General features: G+C 45.8%; 1 protein-coding gene across 4 annotated transcripts in view; it reads right to left on the minus strand.

The window, feature by feature from the left end:
* WSCD2 (WSC domain containing 2) overlaps positions 1 to 21429 on the minus strand; it is a 129982-nt gene that overhangs the window by 51347 nt on the left and 57206 nt on the right. For 3 of the 4 annotated variants that reach the window (XM_021675537.2, XM_021675539.2, XM_021675538.2), the window contains exons 2-3: positions 12784 to 13709; positions 3180 to 3294 (exon numbers count right to left, since the gene is read on the minus strand). In XM_021675537.2, the coding sequence (XP_021531212.2) occupies positions 3180 to 3294; positions 12784 to 13165 (497 nt within the window). In that variant the 5' untranslated portion in view covers positions 13166 to 13709. The remainder of the gene's footprint in view (positions 1 to 3179; positions 3295 to 12783; positions 13710 to 21429) is intronic. The other variant, XM_021675540.2, reaches the window with a different exon arrangement.

Below are 21429 nucleotides of genomic sequence, written 5' to 3' on the forward strand. Positions count from 1 at the left end.
CACCTGTCATACACACACATCCCAGATCCTATGGCCTCCCATACCGCACTCTCTTTCTTGCTCTTCCCTGTCTGGAAACCTAAGACATTCATCTTTCCAGAGTGCAGCTCCTTTATTCCTGGAAACATCCCCCAGGAATGGTGCCTCCTTGTCCCATGAGAGGAGCTAGGGTGAGGGAAGGAGGCACAGGGCGCTCATCAAGGAGGCAGGGACTCTTGCACCCCTTTGGGGGAGGACAAAAATGGGCTCACACATTCAGCCAAGGAAAAATTCCTCAAACTAAAAATCCAGGCACTTCAAGGTTTTCAAGTTTTTTTGAAATTTTTCATAGTGACGGAATCCTTTACTAAAAAGGGCTCTTAGTGGCTACCCTACTCTGTAAACAAATGAAAAGAGCATTGCTTGCTCTGGCTCTGGGAGTAGGAAAAACAAAGTCTGAGACGGTGGAGAACTGAGGTGCAGAGGAACCCATGAAAGAGGCTTGAGGGAGTACTTTTGCTCTTCTGCCATGGGAGGACACAGCAGCAAGACACCATCTTTGAAGCAGAGAGTGGGCACTCACCAGATACCAAATCTATTGGCACCTTGATCTTGGACTTCCTAGCCTCTAGGACTGTAAGCAATAAATTTCTGTTGCATATAAATTACCCAGTCTAAGGCATTTTGTTCTAACATCCCAAACAGACTAAGATGTCCACCAGCCTTCTGCTGGAGGATGCTGAAGGCCAATTCTGCTGAAGTCATGGGCTTTCTGATCTTTAAACACGCTGAATTCAGTCCTCCTCAAGGCCTTTGTCCTGGCTGTTTCTCTGCCTGAAGCACTCTTCCTCTGTTGTTTGCATGGTTGGCTTCTTTTTACCTTCCAGGTCTGGGCTCAGTCATCTTCCTAGAGAATCCTTCACTGACTACCCCACCGAAAGTCACCCCTCACGCCGGGCACTATCCCATCACTCCGTTTTAGTTTCTTCCGGCTCTCATCACTTTTGAAATGATCTTAGTGATTTCTAATGTATTTGTAAATTGCCTGCCTTTTTCTCTAGAATATAGTCTCTAGGAGGGCGGTGACCCTGTGGTCTTGCCCACCTATCCTGGGACAATGCCTGGCATATGAGAGATGATTAATACACATTCACGGAATGAATGTAGACCCCTTCCTTGATAGACACCCTGAAGTGGCTCCCTATTGCCCTCCAGGTCAAATCTGGATGCTTTATTTGGCTCTCAAGGCCACGTTTCACTGGGCTTTTGGCACCTCTGTGGCTTCCCCTGCTGACACTCCCTTTGTACCTTCTGAGCACTCCCATGCTGCCTACCTGAGGACCCTGAGTGAGTATATTTCAGGAGTCCTGGCCTTTGAGCATGCTGTTATTTCTGCCCTACCTAGAAAACTCCTACTCATCCTTCAAAACCCAGCTTATGGTCTCACCTCAATAACTCTTCCTGTACCCTCTTCGTGGAGCCCTCCATCCCTTCCATCTTCTTGACTTTCCTGCACTTTGCAAAGCACATCCACCCCAGCACCCATTATACATAATGTCTCTGTACCTCGGTTTCCTCATCTGTGGAATGTGGCTCATAACATTGCTACCTCATAGGGGTCTTGTGAAGTTGAGGAGTTAATATTTGCAAAATGCTCAGACAGTGCCTGGCACAGAACAAGTGCTTTTTAACTATTGTAAGCTGTTATTATTCTACTGCCCACGCCTATTGTTCACACCTCTATCTCCCCATCCAGATGGGAAACCCTCCTGAGGACAGGGCTGTGGCTGGCTCATCCCTGCATCTCCAGCACCTGGAATCAGGTCCAGCACCCATGGGCAGTCAGCAAACATTTGCTGAACCAAACTGAATTACATGAGTAGCTCTGACTCTTCTTGGCTGTTATCTTCTCTGAGAAGTATTTCCTTTCACCCCAGGCAGCTTAGACTTCATCTGCATGTCTAACTGTCTGTGATTCTTCCATCTTATCTGACTGTGTTATCCCTCTCTGTTTACACGTTTGTCTCCCCTTGCAGGCTGTGAGCTCTTTAAGGCCAGGGGCTGTGTGGATTCCACCTCTGTTTCCTCTGCTCCCCTGCCCCCAAGTTTGACAGATAACTTATTGACTTCATATTACCAAAGACTTGGAATCCTTTTCAAGTTGGAGCAGGTCCTGGGCTCAGGATTTTAATAGAGGGCTCCCCAGGCAGTTGATTATAAAGGGGACAGTGTTTCCTAATCAAGAACAGCAGGAAGAGTCTCTCAGTGGCCACCCACTTGCCCATTTCCACACCACGCATGCAGCTAAGGTTGGCAGAACTTGTGACCATCAGAGGCAGCTAGCTGGAGGTAAGCATATGAGAGCCTCTTCATGAGCTACTACAAGGTCAAGGGGCCCAAGAAAGAAGGAGAGAAGCTCAGCTCAGCCCCATGGTGCCCTCAGGGGTTTTGTCCCTGTTCACCAGGCCTCTGGAGACTTGTCCACTCCCAAAATGTCAATTCCCTCCCCCTACTCCCAGTGCATGTCAAAAAATCATCATCTTAGATTGGAAAATACTGTCTGAACAGGCGAGTGTCTTTCTCTCGGAGAAAAATAAGGAGTTTATATTTTGACAAACCATTAGATGCTGCCATCTTATCCTTCATGTGGACATCTTACAAGCTTCATGCTTACAGCCCTCATCTGCACGCACATGCGCACACCTAATGATGCATTTCTAAGTTGTGTGCAATTCTTCACAGCCTTGCATGCTCTCAACACAGTGTTGAACATTCAATAAATGCAATCAGACACCTACACACACAAGCACAATTCTGGGCCCTTGTACACATTTTTACAAAGACTCCTGCATATACGGCCACTATTATTTAAAGATCATTGCATGTTGGCATTAAGCTCACAAACACAACTAGCTGACCCTGTACCCTGTATGCTCCAAAATTGTTCCTAGACACAATGTGACACAGTTGCACAGTCACAAACTCTCATAGACCAACTCAGACAGTCCCCAGTTGTGTGCATGTGCACATACACACAATGCACACACACACAATGCACACACACCCTTGAATCACCCTTCCCTTGTGATCACGTGCTCACCCTTCAACACACCCTCCCATAGCAGGGCAAAGAATACCACAGGCAGCAATCTGAGAAGGAAGGGCCTGAAATGGACAAGTCTGGGGTGCTGGGACCCTACCGTTCAGCACAGTTGTCCTGGCAACGGAAGATGGTCATCTTTTTGTAGTCAAAAAAGGACACTCCTCGAAGGGCCCGACTCTGGGTGTCATCCAGGTAGCAGCCGATGTACTTGGCTTTGGGGAAAGGAAAAAGTCAGAGGTGGCTGGGGACAAAGCTGTAAGGGTTAAAGGAGGAAACCTCACCAATGTGTCTCTGGTTATGTGACCCTGTTGACCTTTGAATGTCAAGCCCTTCCTTTGGGCAGAAATGAGAGACTGAATGTCATTTGTCTTGGCAGAACCTGGTCTAATCAGGGCAGTGGAGACCAACACAAATGAGGGAACCCTTCTGTGGGCTGCAGTCAAGCCCTTGAGGTCACCTGGTGACAGCTGAGCATCCAGGAACCCAAGCCAAGGCCACTCCCTAAGCACCAAATAGAGCTTCCCATTTCTTGCCCTAAGACAGCTCTAAAAGGCTCAACGTTTGACAACATGTTACCATTTCTACAAGCTGCCTTAAGACATTTATTTTTCCCTGGAAAGCGCCCTGGACGTGGCTATCTCAAGGTCTAGGTCCTCATTTCACTTTGGTTACTTCCTAGCATGGACCTGTTAAGTTTAAGCCAGTTAACCTCTCAGAGACCTAGTTTTACTTGAATCAGGAACAAAAATAACAATCTAGTGAGGTTAAAATAGAATGATTTATGTAAAAGTTTCTATCATAGTGCCTTGCATATGATAGGCATCAAATTAAGGTGAGTAGAATAAGAAACAGACCATTCACAGTGCTGTGTAAAGTACTTTACAGTTTGCCTCTATTGTAGGGCAAGGTGAATGTTTCCATTGAAAGGAAAATTTTAAATGATGTAAAATAACCATCCAATTATAAAGCATACACGTAGTTTTCTTAAAGTAGTCAACATTTTCCTATACTTTATGGCAAATAGTAACTCCTATACATGAAAACAGCTGTTTATAATGTCTTTAAACTCACAGTTTATAATGCCTTTTCCCATATGTTTTAGAAATTATTACTATAATTTGGACATTCACTTTGGTAAGTGCTTTACATATATTGTCTCCTTGCATCCTTACAATGATCCTATGAGAATATTATTACCATTTTATACAGAAGAGAAAATGGCCCAGAGAAGTTAAGTCACCTGCTCAAAGTAACACAGCTCATATGTGTGGATTCAGAATTGAAGCCAAGCAATCTGGCTCCAGAGCCTGTGTTCTGAACTGCTTACTTTTGAATCAGGGGATCTTTGTAATGCCCCCACTTGAAGTGGAGAACATTAACACTGTCATGCTCTTATCTTAGATGATTTAACAGAGGTCCAGAAAGGTGCAGTGGCCTCCCTAAGGCCTACAGCTAATTGTTCACAGAATGAAGGTTTAAATCCAGGCCCATGATCAGACAGAGGATCCAGCCAGCACTTGGAATTAAGTGTCCCTTATAGGGAATGATTGAAGAAAACACTAAATTCCACTTAATCACTTCCTTGGCTAGGCAGCTATCTAGTTTAAATTGTGAGCTTCTTTCCCTGCTTACTTGTGGTAGAGAGTATGATCTAGCAGAGAACGTGGGTTCATTACTGAGCAATCACGTCCATGGATAGGGCTCTGCTGAGTGCACTGTATTTTCAGCCCCGCTGGAGACGTGTCTTGACCTGATCGCCTTGAATTTCCTTCATAAGACAGAGGTGACCTGCACGACTAAGAACAGTCCACCTTTAAAAGAAACATTGCCTCCCTGGAGCAGGCACACCAGACACTGACAGCCCCGGAGAAGCCCAGGTCTTGTCTCTGTGCTTGTTCAACAGCGTGTGCCCCTCCCACCACAGATGGAGTCATAGCCCTTGACTTGGGGCACAAATGCTATTCATACCTGAGCTGGGAGTGGGCACTTTGTGGCCATGTGGGCAAGGGCTGCACACTAACTTCAGTTCAGTCTTTCCTAGAGGACTGAGTGTCTAACACGTACCATAGGATAGGCAGGAGGGAAAAATAGAAGGAGCTGGAGGGAGAAGGAGAAGGAAGAAAAGGAGGGATGGTGGAGTGGGGAGAGGGAAGGGAAGAGAGGAAAACGTTGGTTTATTTTGATAGTCTGAGATCTTTGTCATCAGATCAGCAGATTGTGTGTGTGTGAGAGAGAGAGAGAGAGAGAGACAGAAACAGAGCAGACAAAACTCATGTTTTGAACACCTACTATGTGCTATCTACTTTACTATGTGCCATGTCCCCTTTTTAAAAATTCAGTCTTCACAAACTTCTTATGAACCCATGTAGTTTGATGACATGAGACAATGCATTTTCTTCTTTAGCTTAAGCTGGTTCACGCTGGATTTTTGTCCCTTGGTACCATGGGAAGCAGGGGCGGGGGGCAAACTAACTATTACACTGATACTCAAGCTTAGCAACTTGCCCGAGTCCACCCCACAGTGAGGGTCTCTGGCCAAATCCATGCCCGGGTCTGTCTATTCAAAGCTGCCCCTTCCTATGTGCCACACTGAGTCCAAGCTTGGGAGGAGGTGTCTTGGGAAGAGGTGTCTCCCCAGAGAGACCTGCCCAGGAGGAGGACGGAGCTGGGAAGTAGGGCGGTTCCTTGGGAGAAGATTTGGGATTTTTACCATAGGTCCACCTTCCCTAAAGCTTAGGCTTTTAGTTATTTATTTTTAAGCTTTATTTTAAGTGCTGGGTACATGTGCAGGTTTGTTATATAGGTAAACTCATGTCGTGGGTTTGTTGTGCAGATGACTTTATCACCCAGGTATTAAGCGTAGTGCCCAATAGTTATTTCTTTCCTCCTCTTCTCCCTCCTCCCACCCTGCACCTTCAAGTAGTTCCCAGTGTCTGTTGTTCCCCTCTTGGTGTCCATGTGTTCTCACCAGTTGGCTCCCTCTTATAAGTGAGAACATGCGGTATTTGGTTTTTTGTTCTTGCATTGGTTTCTAAGAATAATGGCCTTCAGCTCCACCCATGTTCCTGCAAGAAGCATGATCTTAATTCTTTTTTTATAAACCTGGGCTTTTAAACGGTGCTCTATCCCCTTCCTCATCCTCCCACCAGACCAGACATCAGGCTGAGATGTTCCACACAACAGATGCTCAAAGACTTGTTGAATGAATGAATGACCCTCTGTTTCCTTATCTGTCAACAGGAGGGAGAGGAAGATACATGGTCCTTTGTTAATGCTTTTGGAAAATGCAGGCATGTTATGCATCATGGCCCGATTAATGGGCTGAGCTGCATGGATCAGGATATCAATATTGAGTCAGTTTCCTTCCTGCCCTAGGCAAGATCTGGTGACCCCATCCCATGGACCTTTGCTGCAGGCTGAATGAAGACCGTGGTCTCTGTCCCCAGAGTTAGTGTGGTTACTGCCAGCCTGCTAAAATCCTCTCTAGCCATTCCTCCGGACTCCTCCACCTTCAAATCCTGCTGTGGTAGCAGAATCTCTTGGAGACAGGAGGTCAGATATGTAAAACAGGGACAAAATCACAGGCCACTTGAGGGTGGATTAATGACCGAGTTCACATAATCTATCAGCTCGTCTCCAGAGCCATCCGAAGACTGCTGAAATGGCAAAGTCACCCCAGCTGCTATTTATCTCCAGTACAGAAACCAACATCTGAAAAGAACCCTCCTGGTGGCACTTTTTTTCTTTACTTTTTTCTTTTACTACAATTAATCTTTTCCTGAAATTTTGCTCTCTTCGATAAAGATGATTTGTTAACAGGGTAGCTAAACATGCACTAATCTGTATGCCTCTGATTTATAGTTTGTGAACAGATTCATGAACAGGAGGCCTCACGCTGTACTGGAGTCAACCAGACCTGGGTTCGAATCCCACGTATGATGCTGCAATAGCCTCAAATATTACTCAAGCTCTTGGAGGAGCAGTTCTCTACCCGAAAAGTGAGAGCAAAAATTCTACTAGGGTTGTTAGACTGAATTGTGTTCCCTGTCTCCCCCACCCAAAGTGACATGTTAGTCTTGACTCCCAATTCCTTAGAATGTGGCCTTATTTGGAAATAGGGTCATTACAGATGGAATTACATTATGAGGCTAAACTGGAGTAGGTTGGGCCCCAATCAAATATGACCGGGGTCCTTATAAGAAGATGGGTATATGAAGACACAGAGGCAGATGAAGGCTATGTGAAGACACAGACACAAAGGAGATGGTCATGTGAAAATGGAAGCAGAGGTTGGAGTGATGTGGCTGCAAGCCAGGGGGTGCTGAGGATGGCCGGGAACACCGGAAGCCAGGAGAAAGGCATGGAACAGAGTCTCCCTTTGAGCCTTTGAGAGCTCTGCCAACACCCTGACTTCAGACTTCTGGCCTCCAGAACTGTGAGAGAATGGATATCTGTTGTTCAAGCCACCCAGTGTGTGATAGTTTGTTATCGCAGCCTGAGAGAACTAATACAAAAGTATTGTTGAGAGTGACCTAAGTAATATTAATTTGGTGCATTGAGCCTAGCACAGGGTCTGGCGCAGAAGGAAGACACAAGAAATAATTTTTCTCCTTCTGGGGATTCTCTGGAACCCTGGAAGGTGGTCCCTCCGGAAGACCACCCAGTGCTGCCTGGGTTTCCTTGTACTGGCGGTGGAACTTCCTGCTCATATCTAGGCTTTCCTGGGGCAGGAGGGATGCACCTCTCAGTTTGGTCAAGGCATAAGGATCCTACAGACTAAACTCACCCCTCTCCTCCCCCAGGAAGCCAGCTGTGGTACCCCATGACCGAATGGGGTCCCTCCCTTGGGGTCCCTCAAAACTTTTCTAGATTTTCTTAGTATTGTCCATGATTTTTTCAAATTAGAAATAATTTTCGCTTATTGTGGAAGAATTTTTAATAAAAAGGAAAGGTATTATAATGGGGAAAAGCACAGCTTTTTCCTCTGAGGAATATTCACAACCAGTGCTTGAATCATTCCTGTGTCTCCACCTCCCAGCAAAGATCTGGACACGTAGTAGGTGTTTGATAAATATGGAATGAATGAATGAATGAATGAATGAACGAATGGAGTTAGAAATCATATATTTTAAGAAAGAGGTAGTATAAGTCCAGTGGTTAAGAATAAGGGCTTTGGACTCTGATCAAATTGGGCTGGAGTCAGCTCTGCCTCTTAGCAGCTGTGTGATACTGGGCAAATAATTGAACCTCTCTGAGCCTCTGTTTCTTCATCTGTGAAATGACACTTGATATTTTTACCTGATATGAAGCTGAAAGGAGAATATCGACAAACAGTCCCTGACACAGAGCACCTCAGTAACCTGCAGCCCTTGCATCTTCAGCTGGAGAAGATGAGGAATGGATGCCCCTGCTGTCCTTCCAAAAAATGCAGACTAAATCTGTTCACGGACACCTTCACACTCAGCCCAAGCCTGTCTGTAATCTCATGGAAATAGAAGCAGAACAGCTTTTGAAGTCAAAGTGGGTTTGGCTCCTGGCTCTGCCCCAGACTAGCTGTGTCACATTATCTCTATTTCTCCACTTTCTTCTGCAAAATTACAGTATAAATAATAATACCTGGCATGTATTAAGGTGGTGTGCCAGCTCATTATAATAATAATAATAGTCCAGGTGTGGTGGCTCACACCTGTAATCCCAGCACTTTGGGAGGCCGAGGCGGGAGGATCACCTGAGGTTGGGAGTTTGAGACCAGCCTGACCGACACAGAGAAACCCCGTCTCTACTAAAAAATACAAAATTAGCTGGACATGGTGGTGTGTGCCGGTAATCCCAGCTACTTGGGAGGCTGAGGCAGGAGAATCGCTTGAACCAGGTAGGCGGATGTTGCGGTGAGCTGAGATCACGCCACTGCACTCCAGCCTTGGCAACAAGTGTGAAACTCCATCTCAGAATAATAATAATAATAATAGCTGGCATGTACTTTCTGTACACTGAGAAGTGATGTGATGTGGTGGTTAAGGTTCAGGTGTAAGACTCACAACACCTGGTTTACATACTGGTTTGCTCCCTCCTCCAGCTGAGTAATCTTGGGCAAGTTACTTAACTTCTTTGTGCCTGAGTTTCCTTCCTTAAGATGGAATTAATAACAGTGTCTATGTTATTTCATCACTATGAAGATTATGTGATGTAATAGATGTAAATGCTTTGAGCAGCACCTGGTACTCAGAGAGCACACACTGGATTCACCTTATGTAATCATTCTGATGATGACACCATCTGATGTTAAGTACTTTTTATCCTAAAGAGGAAACTGAGTGTCAGAAAGGTGAAGTGGCCTGCCCAAGGCTGCACAGCCAGCAAGTTGCAGAACTGGGATCTGAACCCTGATTTGGCTGTTCGAAGTGCAGGCTCTCACATAGCCATGTGAACTCAGAAAGTCCTAGGTAAATGACTGGTATATGGTAGGTGCCAGTTGCACCAAGGAATTCAGGCTCCTGCCCAGCCTCAGCCCAGCCTGAGTGCAGCTCTTCCCTCCCACCCCCCGGGCCATGATGGGTTCTGAACCCTCTACAGCTTGAGTCCTGGATCACTGCATCAAGCAGAGCCCTCGCCAACTTTAGAGAAAACCAAATGAGCTTAGCATCAGGTCGGAGAAGTGTCTCATTTTTATTAGCGTTAATCTAATATGTTGTCTTTCCTTGCTGAACTCTGAATAAGTTAATCAAGGACAGGCTGGATTTGTGTTTTCTTAATAACGCTGCCTGATTCCAAAGGCTGTCTGCCGAGAGCCCTGGGCTCAGGGCTATGCCGTTATTTTCTCTTCCTTCTCTCTGCACTTTATAAAATATATAAGATTGCTGGGAAGGCATGGTGGGGGTGCAGTTAGCATGGCATAGAAGAATGCTCACAAGCTTTGGAATTAAAGAGACCTTGTCTTAAACTTCAGTTCCTCCACGAGTGACCTGTGTAACCCAGGGTAAATGATTTCTTTCTGGATCTCGGTTTTGCCATCTGTGAAATGGAATAACAATCCCTAATTTAGCGAGTTGTGGTAATTAAATGAGGCTATGAAATGCATAACATGGTCTAACCTGTAATGATCATTCAGTAGATATTAGCCAATATTACTACAAATAAAGACAGCAACTATTAAGTGACCTATTATTATGAGCCAGAGGATAGGATAAGCATGTTACATATATCATTTCATTCAAACAATACATGAAAAGCAAATAGACAAGTGGTTGGTGTGAAGTAGGTACTCAAGAAATGGTAATTATTATTAGCGGTATTGATGGCAGTATTTCACTCTCACAACAAATGAGAGATGTTGTTGTTTCTGCATCATCTACACCACAAGGAATTAACATTCTAATAGCAGACATGGACAAACATACACAATTGTCATTCATATAAGGGCCATGCCAGGGAGTATAGTGGAGGAGCATTTGATCAAGCCTGTAAGGGGATCAGGGACAGTTTCTTGAAGATTAGCAAAGCTGAGACTTGGAGGAAGAGTAGAGCTAACCCTGCAGAGGTACTCCAGGAAGAGGGATAGCCATTCATTCGTTTATTCATCCAATCATTCACCCATTCAACAAATAGGTGTTAAGCAACAGCTCTAAGCCAGGTGCTGTCCTGGGTGCTGATAGAACACAGACCCGGCAGGACAGGCAACAGCCTTGCCCTCGTGGAGCTGACAGTCCGGTAGAAGAGGCTGACCTTAAACAAAGAGGCAAACACATAAATGAGACACTTTCTGATGGTGATGTTATGATGAAAATAGAGTCAGGGAATGTGGTTGTGACTGGGTAGGAAGTGGGGTTATTTGAGTTAGGATGCTCTGGGATGGTCTCTATGGAAAGGCAAGGTTTGCTCGAAGACTTGAAGGAAAGGAAGAAGGGAGCTAGGCAAAGATCTGGGGATAGCTCATACCAGATGGAAGGCACTGCATATACAGAGATCTTAAGGTAAAACAGGGTTAGTATGTTCAATGAACTGCAAGGACAGTGGGGCAGAGCATGGTGAAGGCAGTGGTGTTATAAGATGAGGTTGAAGAGTTGGACTATGTGAGGGGTCTGGAATTTGTCCTAAGCATGATAGGGAGCATATCTCAAGGTGTAGGGTGAAGAGAACTCTGTGGCTTTCAAAGGCCAGAATGGAGTTTGGAGTGGCTGAGGTGCAGCACCTCGCACCTCACCTATACCTATAACCTCCCTAGCATGCTATAAGATGATCCTCCTTCCCCAGGGAGATCCCAGGAGCACTTTCTGAGCACCTCTAAGCACCTACTTGGTGCTAGGCTTTCATGACCCTTGTCTCATTGAGCTCTCAGGAGCAGCCAGTAAAATCCCCATTTTACGGATTTCAAAACTGAGGCCTGAGAAGGGAAAACCATTTGCCTGGGCAACAGGGATGGTGGGACTGGAGCTGGACTATAAATCCACATCCCTGTCCATTCTGGTACCTCCAACACCTCCTTTGTCTCCCTGTGAATGTTGGGTTCTTGAAGAGGCAGAAGTCTAGGAAGTTCCTGAGGGCAGATTTTATCTAGAAGACTCAGACTCTATCTAGAAGACTCTATCCTAGGCCAGGTAGGGGGAAGGACTGGGGCAGGAGAATGTGCTCCAAGATGAATCCTTTCCATTAATCCTGCTTCCTTCCATGGTAGGAGAAGAGTTTTTTATGAGTTGAATCACAGTAGAACACAAAGGCTAGTGAAGTTTTCCATCTGCCTTGATTGGCGGTTTATTCTCCCAAACCATCTGGCCCAGATTTCCAAAATGTCCATTTGTGTTAATCTCATGAATTGTAGGGGTTGTGGGTTCCTCCCTATCATGTTGGTTGGATGAGTAGATGCCAGTGGACTCTGGGGGACAGCCTTAGAGAACTGAGTGTTCAGGACAGATGGATCAGATCTAAACTCTGTTCCTGCTGCTGCACAGCTTTGGGCAAGTGTCTTCCCTTCTTCAAGCCTCAGTTTCCACATCTGTTAACTCGGCACAGGATCATAGAGGCCTTGTTTAAGCCCATGAGGTGTAGTGAAAATCAAATAAACTAATGCAATCACGAAGAAAAGCCTTTTAAGATTATAAACAGCTGAGAAAATACAGTGAAATCTATCCATGACAATGATATCCCCTGAGAACCATCACCAAGGGACACAGCAAGGTGGACTGAGAGACAGTCTGGTGGAGCAGAAGCTCTGCCACTTAGCTATGAAATCTTGTGCTCTTGGTACCTGGTACCTCAGTTTCCTCATCTTTAAAATGGGAATAAATAACATCTATCACCTAGAGTTGTGGTAACATTTCTATATATGTAAAGTACTTGGAAACAGTACTTGGTGCTTAGTAAGTACCCAGTAAATGCTGACTGTTTTTATTTTCACATATATTTAACAAGGACTATGAAAGCCTGCAGGGGAGAGGCAGACTTTGATCTCTGATTGATGTGGAGTCCAAATCCAAACTTGCCTGTTGACAAGCTGTGTGACCTTGGGCAAGTTGCTTCATCTCTCTGAGCTTCAGTTTTCTCCTCTGTGCAATGCGGATGATAATGGAACGTACTATCTATTTACAGCTACAATTATATGACAGCTGGTTCCTATTAAACACTGAAAACTGACAACTGTTACTGTATTATTAGTGTCTCCTCCCTTCTCCCCGGCCGCGCTGTGTCCAGAATTTCCTCGCTCTTACCTCGCTCTTCCTCCTTCTCCCGGACGACCCTCCCCTTGAGGGCTCGGCTCCAGGCTCCACCGTAGTCGCCAAGCTTGGCTCTCTCATTCCCATCCTTGCCCTTGAACCAGGGTCCGTACCTGCGAGCGATGCTTGAGGCTTCACCTGCGTCCCGGAAGCCTCTGCCCAGATGCATGTCGCCCAGGAAGGGCAGCTCAGCACCCTCAGCCAGGCCTCCTGCGGCGGCGGGGTTCGCCTGGTTCTCCGAGACGGCGGGCTGGCCCACAAAGCCAGAGTGAAGGAAGACGAGGCTCCCGGCAGTCAGGTAGAGCGCCAGCAAGGTAAAGAAGCGCACGGGTTTCCGGCGGAAGTACCGCTGGAATTTGAACCAGAGCTTGGCCATAGCGGGATCATTCCGGACTGGCTCTCTGGGGCTTGGCTGGGGTGCTTGGGAGGGGATGGAAGGGGCTTGGTTTCCCAAGCTTTTTTTAGGGATGGAACACTTGGGGGTCCTCAGTCTCACTCTTCCTGAAAAAGTAATCTCCAAGGCCAGAAGGGGAGGGCAAGTTCAAAGCTTGGCTGAGGCCATGAGGAAGGACGGAGCTTACCTGCCCTCCCAAAGTCAAGGTGAGCTTCTTTGGGCCAAGAAAGGGGTTTTGAGGCTCAGGACACACATGAGTCGGTCCCATTTTCCTACATATTGCTCTTCACTTCAGAGTGTTCCCAAAGAACGGTGAGAATAGCAATTGGAGGTTTCTGAGGATCACCAGCAGCTGCAGCTCACTTCTTCCCCTTCCTCTGCTTCTCAGACCAACGGATCTGGGTTATTTCACCGGGGTCCTTGTTTCTGGCCTCTTCCCCCGCTGAAGACCAAGGCCTGTCTACCTCATGGGAACAGAAGCTGACAGGCTTCCATCCAGTCAGGCATCAGGACTCAGCGCTGCTGCCTGCAAAACAGCAGAGACACAGGCATGAGAAGCCCCTTCACCAAAGCACAGAACCCACGGGGTTCTTATGCATCCTGGAGGGAAATGCAGAGGCCCAGAGAGGGGAGGAAACCACCAATGGCACGAAAGGGCTTAAGAGCAGTGCTGGATATAGAGCATCCTCGCGTCTTCTAGAACACTGCCTTTTTCTTGAAACCAAACTGGGAATGTGGGGGTCTGGATCCTAGTGGGCCCTAGTTGGTGACACACTTTGTCTTGGACAAGCACAGGTTCTTATGGGCCAGTGGTTTGCTTTGCTCCATACTTCCTATATGTTTATCAAATATACACTGATCCATGGATTACCTCAAGTCCAAAAAGTACTTCCAAGGTCCTTGCTGAACTACCTGCTGAACCTGGGCGATTCTGAACCAGACCAGATTCATTCATTTTATTTTTCTCAACAAATATTCAGCGAGACCCACTTTGTGTGAGGCACTGTCCTAGGTGCTAGAAATAAAGTTGCAAGCAGGAGAGAAAAAATCCCCTCTTTCATAGCGCTTACATTCTAGTGGGAGAAATATAATCCATAGCCCGTCTCCTCTATCCAAAGAAGAAAAGGACAAAGAGGGAGAGTAGGGTTATTTTGCAGCATATTTGTTCATTCAGTGTTTACTGGGTGTCTACCATGTGCTCAGCTTTGTGCCCAGCCGTCTACACTTATTGTCTCATTTATTCCTCCCAACATTCCTATGGGAGGTAACTATTTCCCTGCTTTACAGATGAGAAAACTGAGGTCACACAGCTGGTGAGTGATGGAGCTGGGATTTGAACCCAGGACAGTCCAAATTGCAAATCACAGCTCTTAACCAGTGCCTTTTTGGCTCCGCCTCTTTCCCACAGTCTGGACATCACTTGAGAATTCAGAGACAGCTCCCAAAACAGTAGCCCATCCTCACTGCCACCCAGTTACCAACATGGCTCACTCTTTGTCAGGGTCTCTCAGGTGTGGGTCTGAGAAACAACTGATTCAGAACCACCTGAGAGCCTGGTAAATATAGATCCCTAACCTTTCTAACCAGAATGTCTGGTTGAGAGGGAAACCCACAGCTGTAACCAGGTGCTCTCAGATAATGGTAATGAGCACAGAGCGTTGACAACTACGGCTTTATGAGTAAATGTTCAGGATTATCAGTCAAGAGGAAAAATAGAACATAATCAGAAAACAGAAAACTCCATTTAGGCAATGCTTTTTCATATTACCACCAGCAGGGGGCCCCATGACCATCTTAGCCAACGCCTAAGATTCTGTAGTCAGCCAATGGAAGAAATGAATTATAACAGCCTCTGCTAATCCAGACAGTAGTGTGGGCATTTAACTGTGGTTTAATGCTGAGTCTGCCATCCCATTTGTTCAAGAACTAAGTACTGAGTACATACTATGCACCAGTCACCTTTGTAGGCACTTGGAATAAGTAAGTGAACAAAACAGACAAAAATCCATACCTTTGTAAAGTCAAACTATCCATCCATCTATCCATCCATCTGTCTGTCATCTGGCAGTCCACATACCCATCCATTCATTAGGCCAACTATCTATCCATCACCCATCCTTTCATCTGTCATCCAGCAGTTCACCTACCCATCCATTCATTAAGCCAACCATCTATCCATCTGTCATCCAGCAGTCCACCTTTCCATCCATTCAGTAAGCCATCCATCCATTCACCCACCCATTCACTCACCCATCTATCTATCCATTCATCCACCCATCCATCCATCCATTTGTCTTCCAGCAGTTTGCCTACCCATCTATTCATTAAGCCATCCATCCACCTACCATTAATCTATTCATTAATCCATCTAACTATCCATTCATTCATCTGTCCATCTGAACTGTAGTAGCCCATCCATCCATCTGCCTCACTGTCCACCATTCAGTTATCCACTCATTCTTCCATTTATTTAAAAATATATGCTGATCACCTACTATGTGTGTGCTTGAGATGCAGGAATAAATAATACAGTCCCTGCTTTCAGAGACTTCAGAGTCAACTGAGGGAGAAAGCAATGTAAATAATCACTATGCTAGACAGACAATTATAAGTTCCATAGTAGATGTGTGTACAAGACACAGATAAGCAATCAATATTAATTCAAACATTAATAGTTAATGTTTATTGAGCACTTAATACATGCCAGACATCCTTCTACACAAATACATACTCCGATTTAAACAATTCTATGAGGGAGACATGCATCTATTTTTACACAAGAAGGGAATGAGCATGAGAGAGATTAGGTAACGTGTTCGGGGTCACGAGTGGCAGGAGGGTTGTAAACCAAGGCCACCTGACTTCAACGCCTATATTCCCAACTGTGTGTCTGTTCTGATCTTGTAACTTTGAGGCTCTCATGGCAACTACAGATGTATGCCCAGAAAGAAAAATCCCTTGCACATAAGCTCCCAGAATTTGGCTTAACATATCAAGGTGGGGGGTTTGGATCCTGGGTTGAGAAGCCATGGAATGTGGGAGCCCAGGGAAGCTAGGGTCTGCAACTGCCTGGGGGAAACATAGAGGGCTTCCCCAGGGAGGAGTCTTTGAGCCAGCAGGTCTTGCAAAAGGAGTCAGAATTCTCTGGGTGAAGGAGCAACAGAAGGTTAGCACAGGGAAGAGGAACAGCCCACATGAGGGCACATCACTGAGGTGGAAGAAACAAAGGAGCTTGGGGGACTGTGGGGTAGGAACACAACCAAGCAGTGGGCAGGAGGCAGACCATGGGAAGCCATGGACGCCAAGCTCAGGAGTCGGGACTGTGTTTTAACAATGCACATGAGAATCCACTGAGGTTTCATAATCGTGCCAACACATGTGCCAGATGTTTCTGCAGCTGGGCTAGGATGAGAAAAAGCCAGCAGTCCTCGTGGGATGGGCAAGGGGACACCATCCCTTCCAGAGCCATTTAGGCAAGAACAGAGGTGGTCTCCACTACAGGCAAACAGACCTGGGTTCAAATCCTGCCTCTTTCATCCTGCAGCTGAGTGACTGGAGCAAGACATCTCTTCTCAGCAAGACTCAGTTTCCTCACTTGTAAAGTGGCCTAAAGAATCTTGACTTCTTCCTCAAAAAATACATTGCTGGAAGGACTGAATTAAACATTGTAGGAGGAATACCTGACACACAGGAGATGCTCAAGAAAAGCCCCACTCCCACCCCCTCATGGGTGCATGTGAGACACTTGAAAGCCATTTGCCACCTCAGCACATTTGCTGCCGTGGAGACAGCAAAGATTTCAGCTGTAGTGTTCCCTGTGGCTTTCTGCCTCTCTGAGGATATTTCTGGGTCTAGTCCTTTTTTGTTGTTCCCTCCCTGTTCTTTTATATTTCAACACATCTTTTCTCTAAGTGGGTGCCAAATGGGCTTTAAGAAGATAATGAGCTCGTTAGGGGCTGGCAGGGAACAGAAAGAGACTGAGGCATGGGCGATGTGGAAATCAAAAGAGATCTGCCGGAGGCGCTGTGCCCACCCCCTACTTGAAGAGCTCCCTTTCCTCCTGGGGAGGGAAGGTGCTGACCTGAGCCACCCCACACCATCCTGCTGGTGCTAGGAGGAGGCGGGGGCTCACCCGGAGGAAGAGCCCCCTGGAATCTGAGCCTTATACATAGGAGGGTCCCAAGAAACACTGGTAGAGAAAACAAGTAAAAGGAGTCAGGTTTATCCCCCCAGGGCTTACACCTACAACCATGGCTTCACACGCTGGCAAAACACTCAGGCGGCAGCCTTGGAGAACTGCAAATCCAGGGCTGTGTGGAGGCAGCACCTTGTGATACTCAGCACTGGGTGGTTCTGGGGTTCAGGAGTTCCAGGATTTGGTTGAGCCATAGCCTCAATTCCTCAGAGGTATCCCAGACTCCCCTGCCTCCCACACATCTGTTGTTCTCTCTCTCCTGCCTCTCTTTCTGTCTGTGTCTCTCCAAGTCTCTCTTTAGTCTATCTGTCATTGTCTCTCTTTCTGCTATCTCTCTCCAGACAGAAATCTTGCCTCAAAGGGAGTGGGAAAACAAAACTACCTGCGTTTGTTGAATACCTACTATATGCTGGACACTGTGTTTGAAGGTTTTATAAATACATTCTCCCATATTTCTCCCTGTGGGGATAGCTGCGAGGCAGGTGTGATGTTTCTTCCCAATCCATAAATGATGTGTCTACAACCCTGAGTGAGATGAAGGCTGTTGGCCTTCAGCAAGCCACTTCTCTCTGTCTCCATTTGTTCATAACATGTTGAGGATTATAATTGTATTAACGACCCCTCCTGTCACTCACTTGCAGGTGTGAGGCCCAGACAGGGGCCTTCATCTCTCTGAGCTGCCATCTTCTCTCTATAAAGTTAAGTAAACCATAGAATGGCCCTCCCAGGTGTGTGGGGAGGATTCAATGAGACAATCCATAGGGCTGGCTACCACGACTTCATCCCTCTTCATTTTACATGACACCTCGCTGAGCCTCAGTTTCCCCATCTGTTAAATGTGGTGGACGACCTCTACTCTGCCTTCCTCCCAGGGCTGGTGTGAGCTTCCTTCCATAGGGAGGAGGCTGAGAGGCCCCCTTTGTGGGAGTGGCAGCGTTCAGTTACTGCAGTTCATGTTTCCAGCTGGAGCCTCAAAGTGTCTAAACACAGCCTATTTTTAGCACCAGAATGAGGCTCTGGTGTTGAGCTGCCAACTTGAAGATAGGCAGGGAGAGCTGCCCTGCAGGGGAAAGAAAAACAGAGGCCCAGCCTCCCCTGTGGTTCCTTACCTCCTCTGGGACTGAAAGGGTGCTTCTCCTTTCCAGGTTCTGGAGGCTGGAGTAGGTCAGGATGGAAGCCTGTGAGGCTGGGATGGGGGGCTGACCCCCTCTCTACAACCCAGAACCTGACTTGGGGGGCAGAGGCAGTTTGGAGGGACTGCGCAGGCCCAGCGACCAACTGACCCCCAAACCACCCAAGCTTCACCAAGAGATAGCTACTGAGAAACCAGGTTCATGAAAGTTTGATTTCTTAATAGTTCTGGGTAGGAGATCCATCTGTGAAGTTTCCAAGAAACTTGGGAGTCCAGGTAAAATTTCAGTCTTGTTCTAATAATAAAAATATCAGAAATCACTGGTGTTTGTTGAGCACTTACTATGTGCCAGTCATCTTATTCCCATTGTGCCTTTTAATCCCGACTATCATTCTTTGAGGTGGTCATTAACTCCTTTGAACCTCAGTTTCTCCATCTTTAGAGTGATGATGTAATATAATTTGTCTCTTATGGTTAGTGTGAGAACTAAATAAACTAATAATACAAATGTATCATATTATATTAATACATATCAGGTATGAATGCTACATCTTATAATAATTTCTGGAGAATACATGTGGTTTTTGCCTGTTCAGTGCCCCTTTGTTCTGATACAAGGACTCCATTTTCCTTCATGGAATTGCCAGTTGCTGTAGACATTCCCATACCTCCCTCTTGATGCACGTATATAAGAATTAATGTAGGGTGCATATGTATACCTAGGAGTGAAAGCACTAGTTTTTGTTTGTTTGTTTGTTTGTTTGTTTTGTATGAGCATCTTATGATTATCCTAAAAGACGCCAGTTTTTTTTTTTCCAAGGTGGCTGTAGTCACAACTTCCTCAGTAGAGTTCGAGCATTCCTGTTGCTCCACATCCACACCAACACTTAATGTTGTCAGCCCTTTCCTTTTTGGTCGTTTGGTAGATCTGTAACAGACACTGCATGTGCCCCACCCACAGAGTTAAATTCTGAATGTTCATGTCTACGTCTGGTGGTCTGAGGGGTTTCTCCAGTACCTTGAATGGTTTTTGTGCCCATGTGGTTGGCAGGTGAAACATGCTAGAATGTTTACATCTGGAAGCAGCTGCAACAAATGACTGATGGGAGTTGGTGTATAAATACCCCAGCTCCTTTGCTCCTCAGCTGGGATAACTCTGAAGTATGTTATTTCTCCAGTGGGACTTGGCCTCAACCACCCTCTGTGATAGATGACTTGATAACATACCTTTTATTGATTTCTTCCCTTCCTTGTCTCACTACCCCTCTCAGGGAAGGACAGGAGTAAGCGTGCTCTTCATTTCCTAAATGAACTACTTATCAGTGGTTATTTATTCCTTGGAATCGTTGATTCCTTAGAACAGGAATCAATATGGTTTATTCATATCATATCAATTTTTTTCAACCTTTTCCTTATCATTAGACATGTAAAATATTTCCAGTCATCCCTCGCTTATAAATAAGTAATGCTATGATAAACACCCTGTATGCAAATCTTTGTACAGATTCCTGGAAGGCAATATGGAACCTTTCAACAATGACGAGACATTGGCATATTATACCCACTTTACAGATGAGGAAGCTAAGGTTCACAGAGATTTAGTAACTCGTCCAGGTACACAAGAAATAGGGCATGAATTCAAGTGCAAAACTGAGCCTCAGTGTCACGATGCCATGGTGGACACTATGCAGGCCAGCAAGGCAGCTATTCCCTCTCTTAACCACTAATCCCTTAGTTGAATCCAAGCCTTGATGAAAGGAGCCTTCCTGAGCTTATGACACGGATGACCATGCCTCAAACACTTCTCCAGGTAGATAACCCTCAATTCCTTTAATCAAATTTCTTTCTCACCCTTCTTGCTGGTGGACCAGCTATTTGGCAAGTGAAAGACTTAATAAAATAGCCTGAGAAAAAAAATAACATAAATGCCAAATCCTTTCACTCATTGTCTTAGGAATCCAGAATTTTATTAACCCAGTGAACTTTAGGGAAGACTTTTGCACCCCATACAGTGGGTGGACCCCCTCTGGGACACACCCTTCCATTCATGGGTATGCTGTAGTTTCATTATCCCATTGTGCCCATGATGGAATACAGTAGTTTACTCCAGTTTCTGACCATTCTGTGCAAAGCTGAAACTGGTACCTCTGTACGTACAGACTTATTTCCTGGTCAAAAAAGTGGGATTGTTGCATCAAAGATTCTGAAGAATCCCACTTTGTTGACCAGGAAGCATGTATACACTGGGGAAGCTTCGCCAGCTTCTAGGCACACCCGTATGTTGTCTCCTACACTCACTCACCCACCTCCAGAAAGAATCCTCTAGGTCCCCACACTTCCCTCTGTTCCCAGGACAGAAACTCACTCAGCACTATCCTGAGTTCACAGCCTGCCAACCATATCCATTTTCATTTATCTTTCCCAAAATTCAAGAAAATAAATGAGAAGGCAAAGTGCCATTAGCTTAATGGCCTTTAACACCCAGCCATCTGCCATGATGTAATTAAATAAAAAAATCAGAGGGAGCATATGGTGTCCATTAAAAATAAATATTAAAATTTTGTTTCTCTGGATAATGACTCTAGTGCCTCTTGCTCCGTGGGCAAACTTTACAGCCATCTTCGCTTGTTGCAGGGAGTCAGGCTGGGTCACCGTGAACAGGAATGGCCATGGAGACGAAATGTGGAAAGGGGTCAGGGTCAGGGTCACACACTCCTGCATCTGAACCTGCCTCTGAGATAGGGTGGCTATGTGATCTTTAGCAAGGGGCCTCTCTGCAACTCAGTTTCCCCACCTGCAAAATAGGGCCAATCCACTCTGCCTCACTGGAAAGGTAGGAGAGTTAAATGAGCTACTGTTTTAAAAATACACAGTACCCTAATAATAGCATAAGTTAGTATTTATTGAGCACCAACTATG

The sequence above is a fragment of the Aotus nancymaae genome, unplaced genomic scaffold, assembly GCF_030222135.1.
Source record: "Aotus nancymaae isolate 86718 unplaced genomic scaffold, 86718_ANA_hifiasm-v0.15.2.pri h1tg000021l, whole genome shotgun sequence".
NCBI lineage: Eukaryota > Metazoa > Chordata > Mammalia > Primates > Aotidae > Aotus > Aotus nancymaae.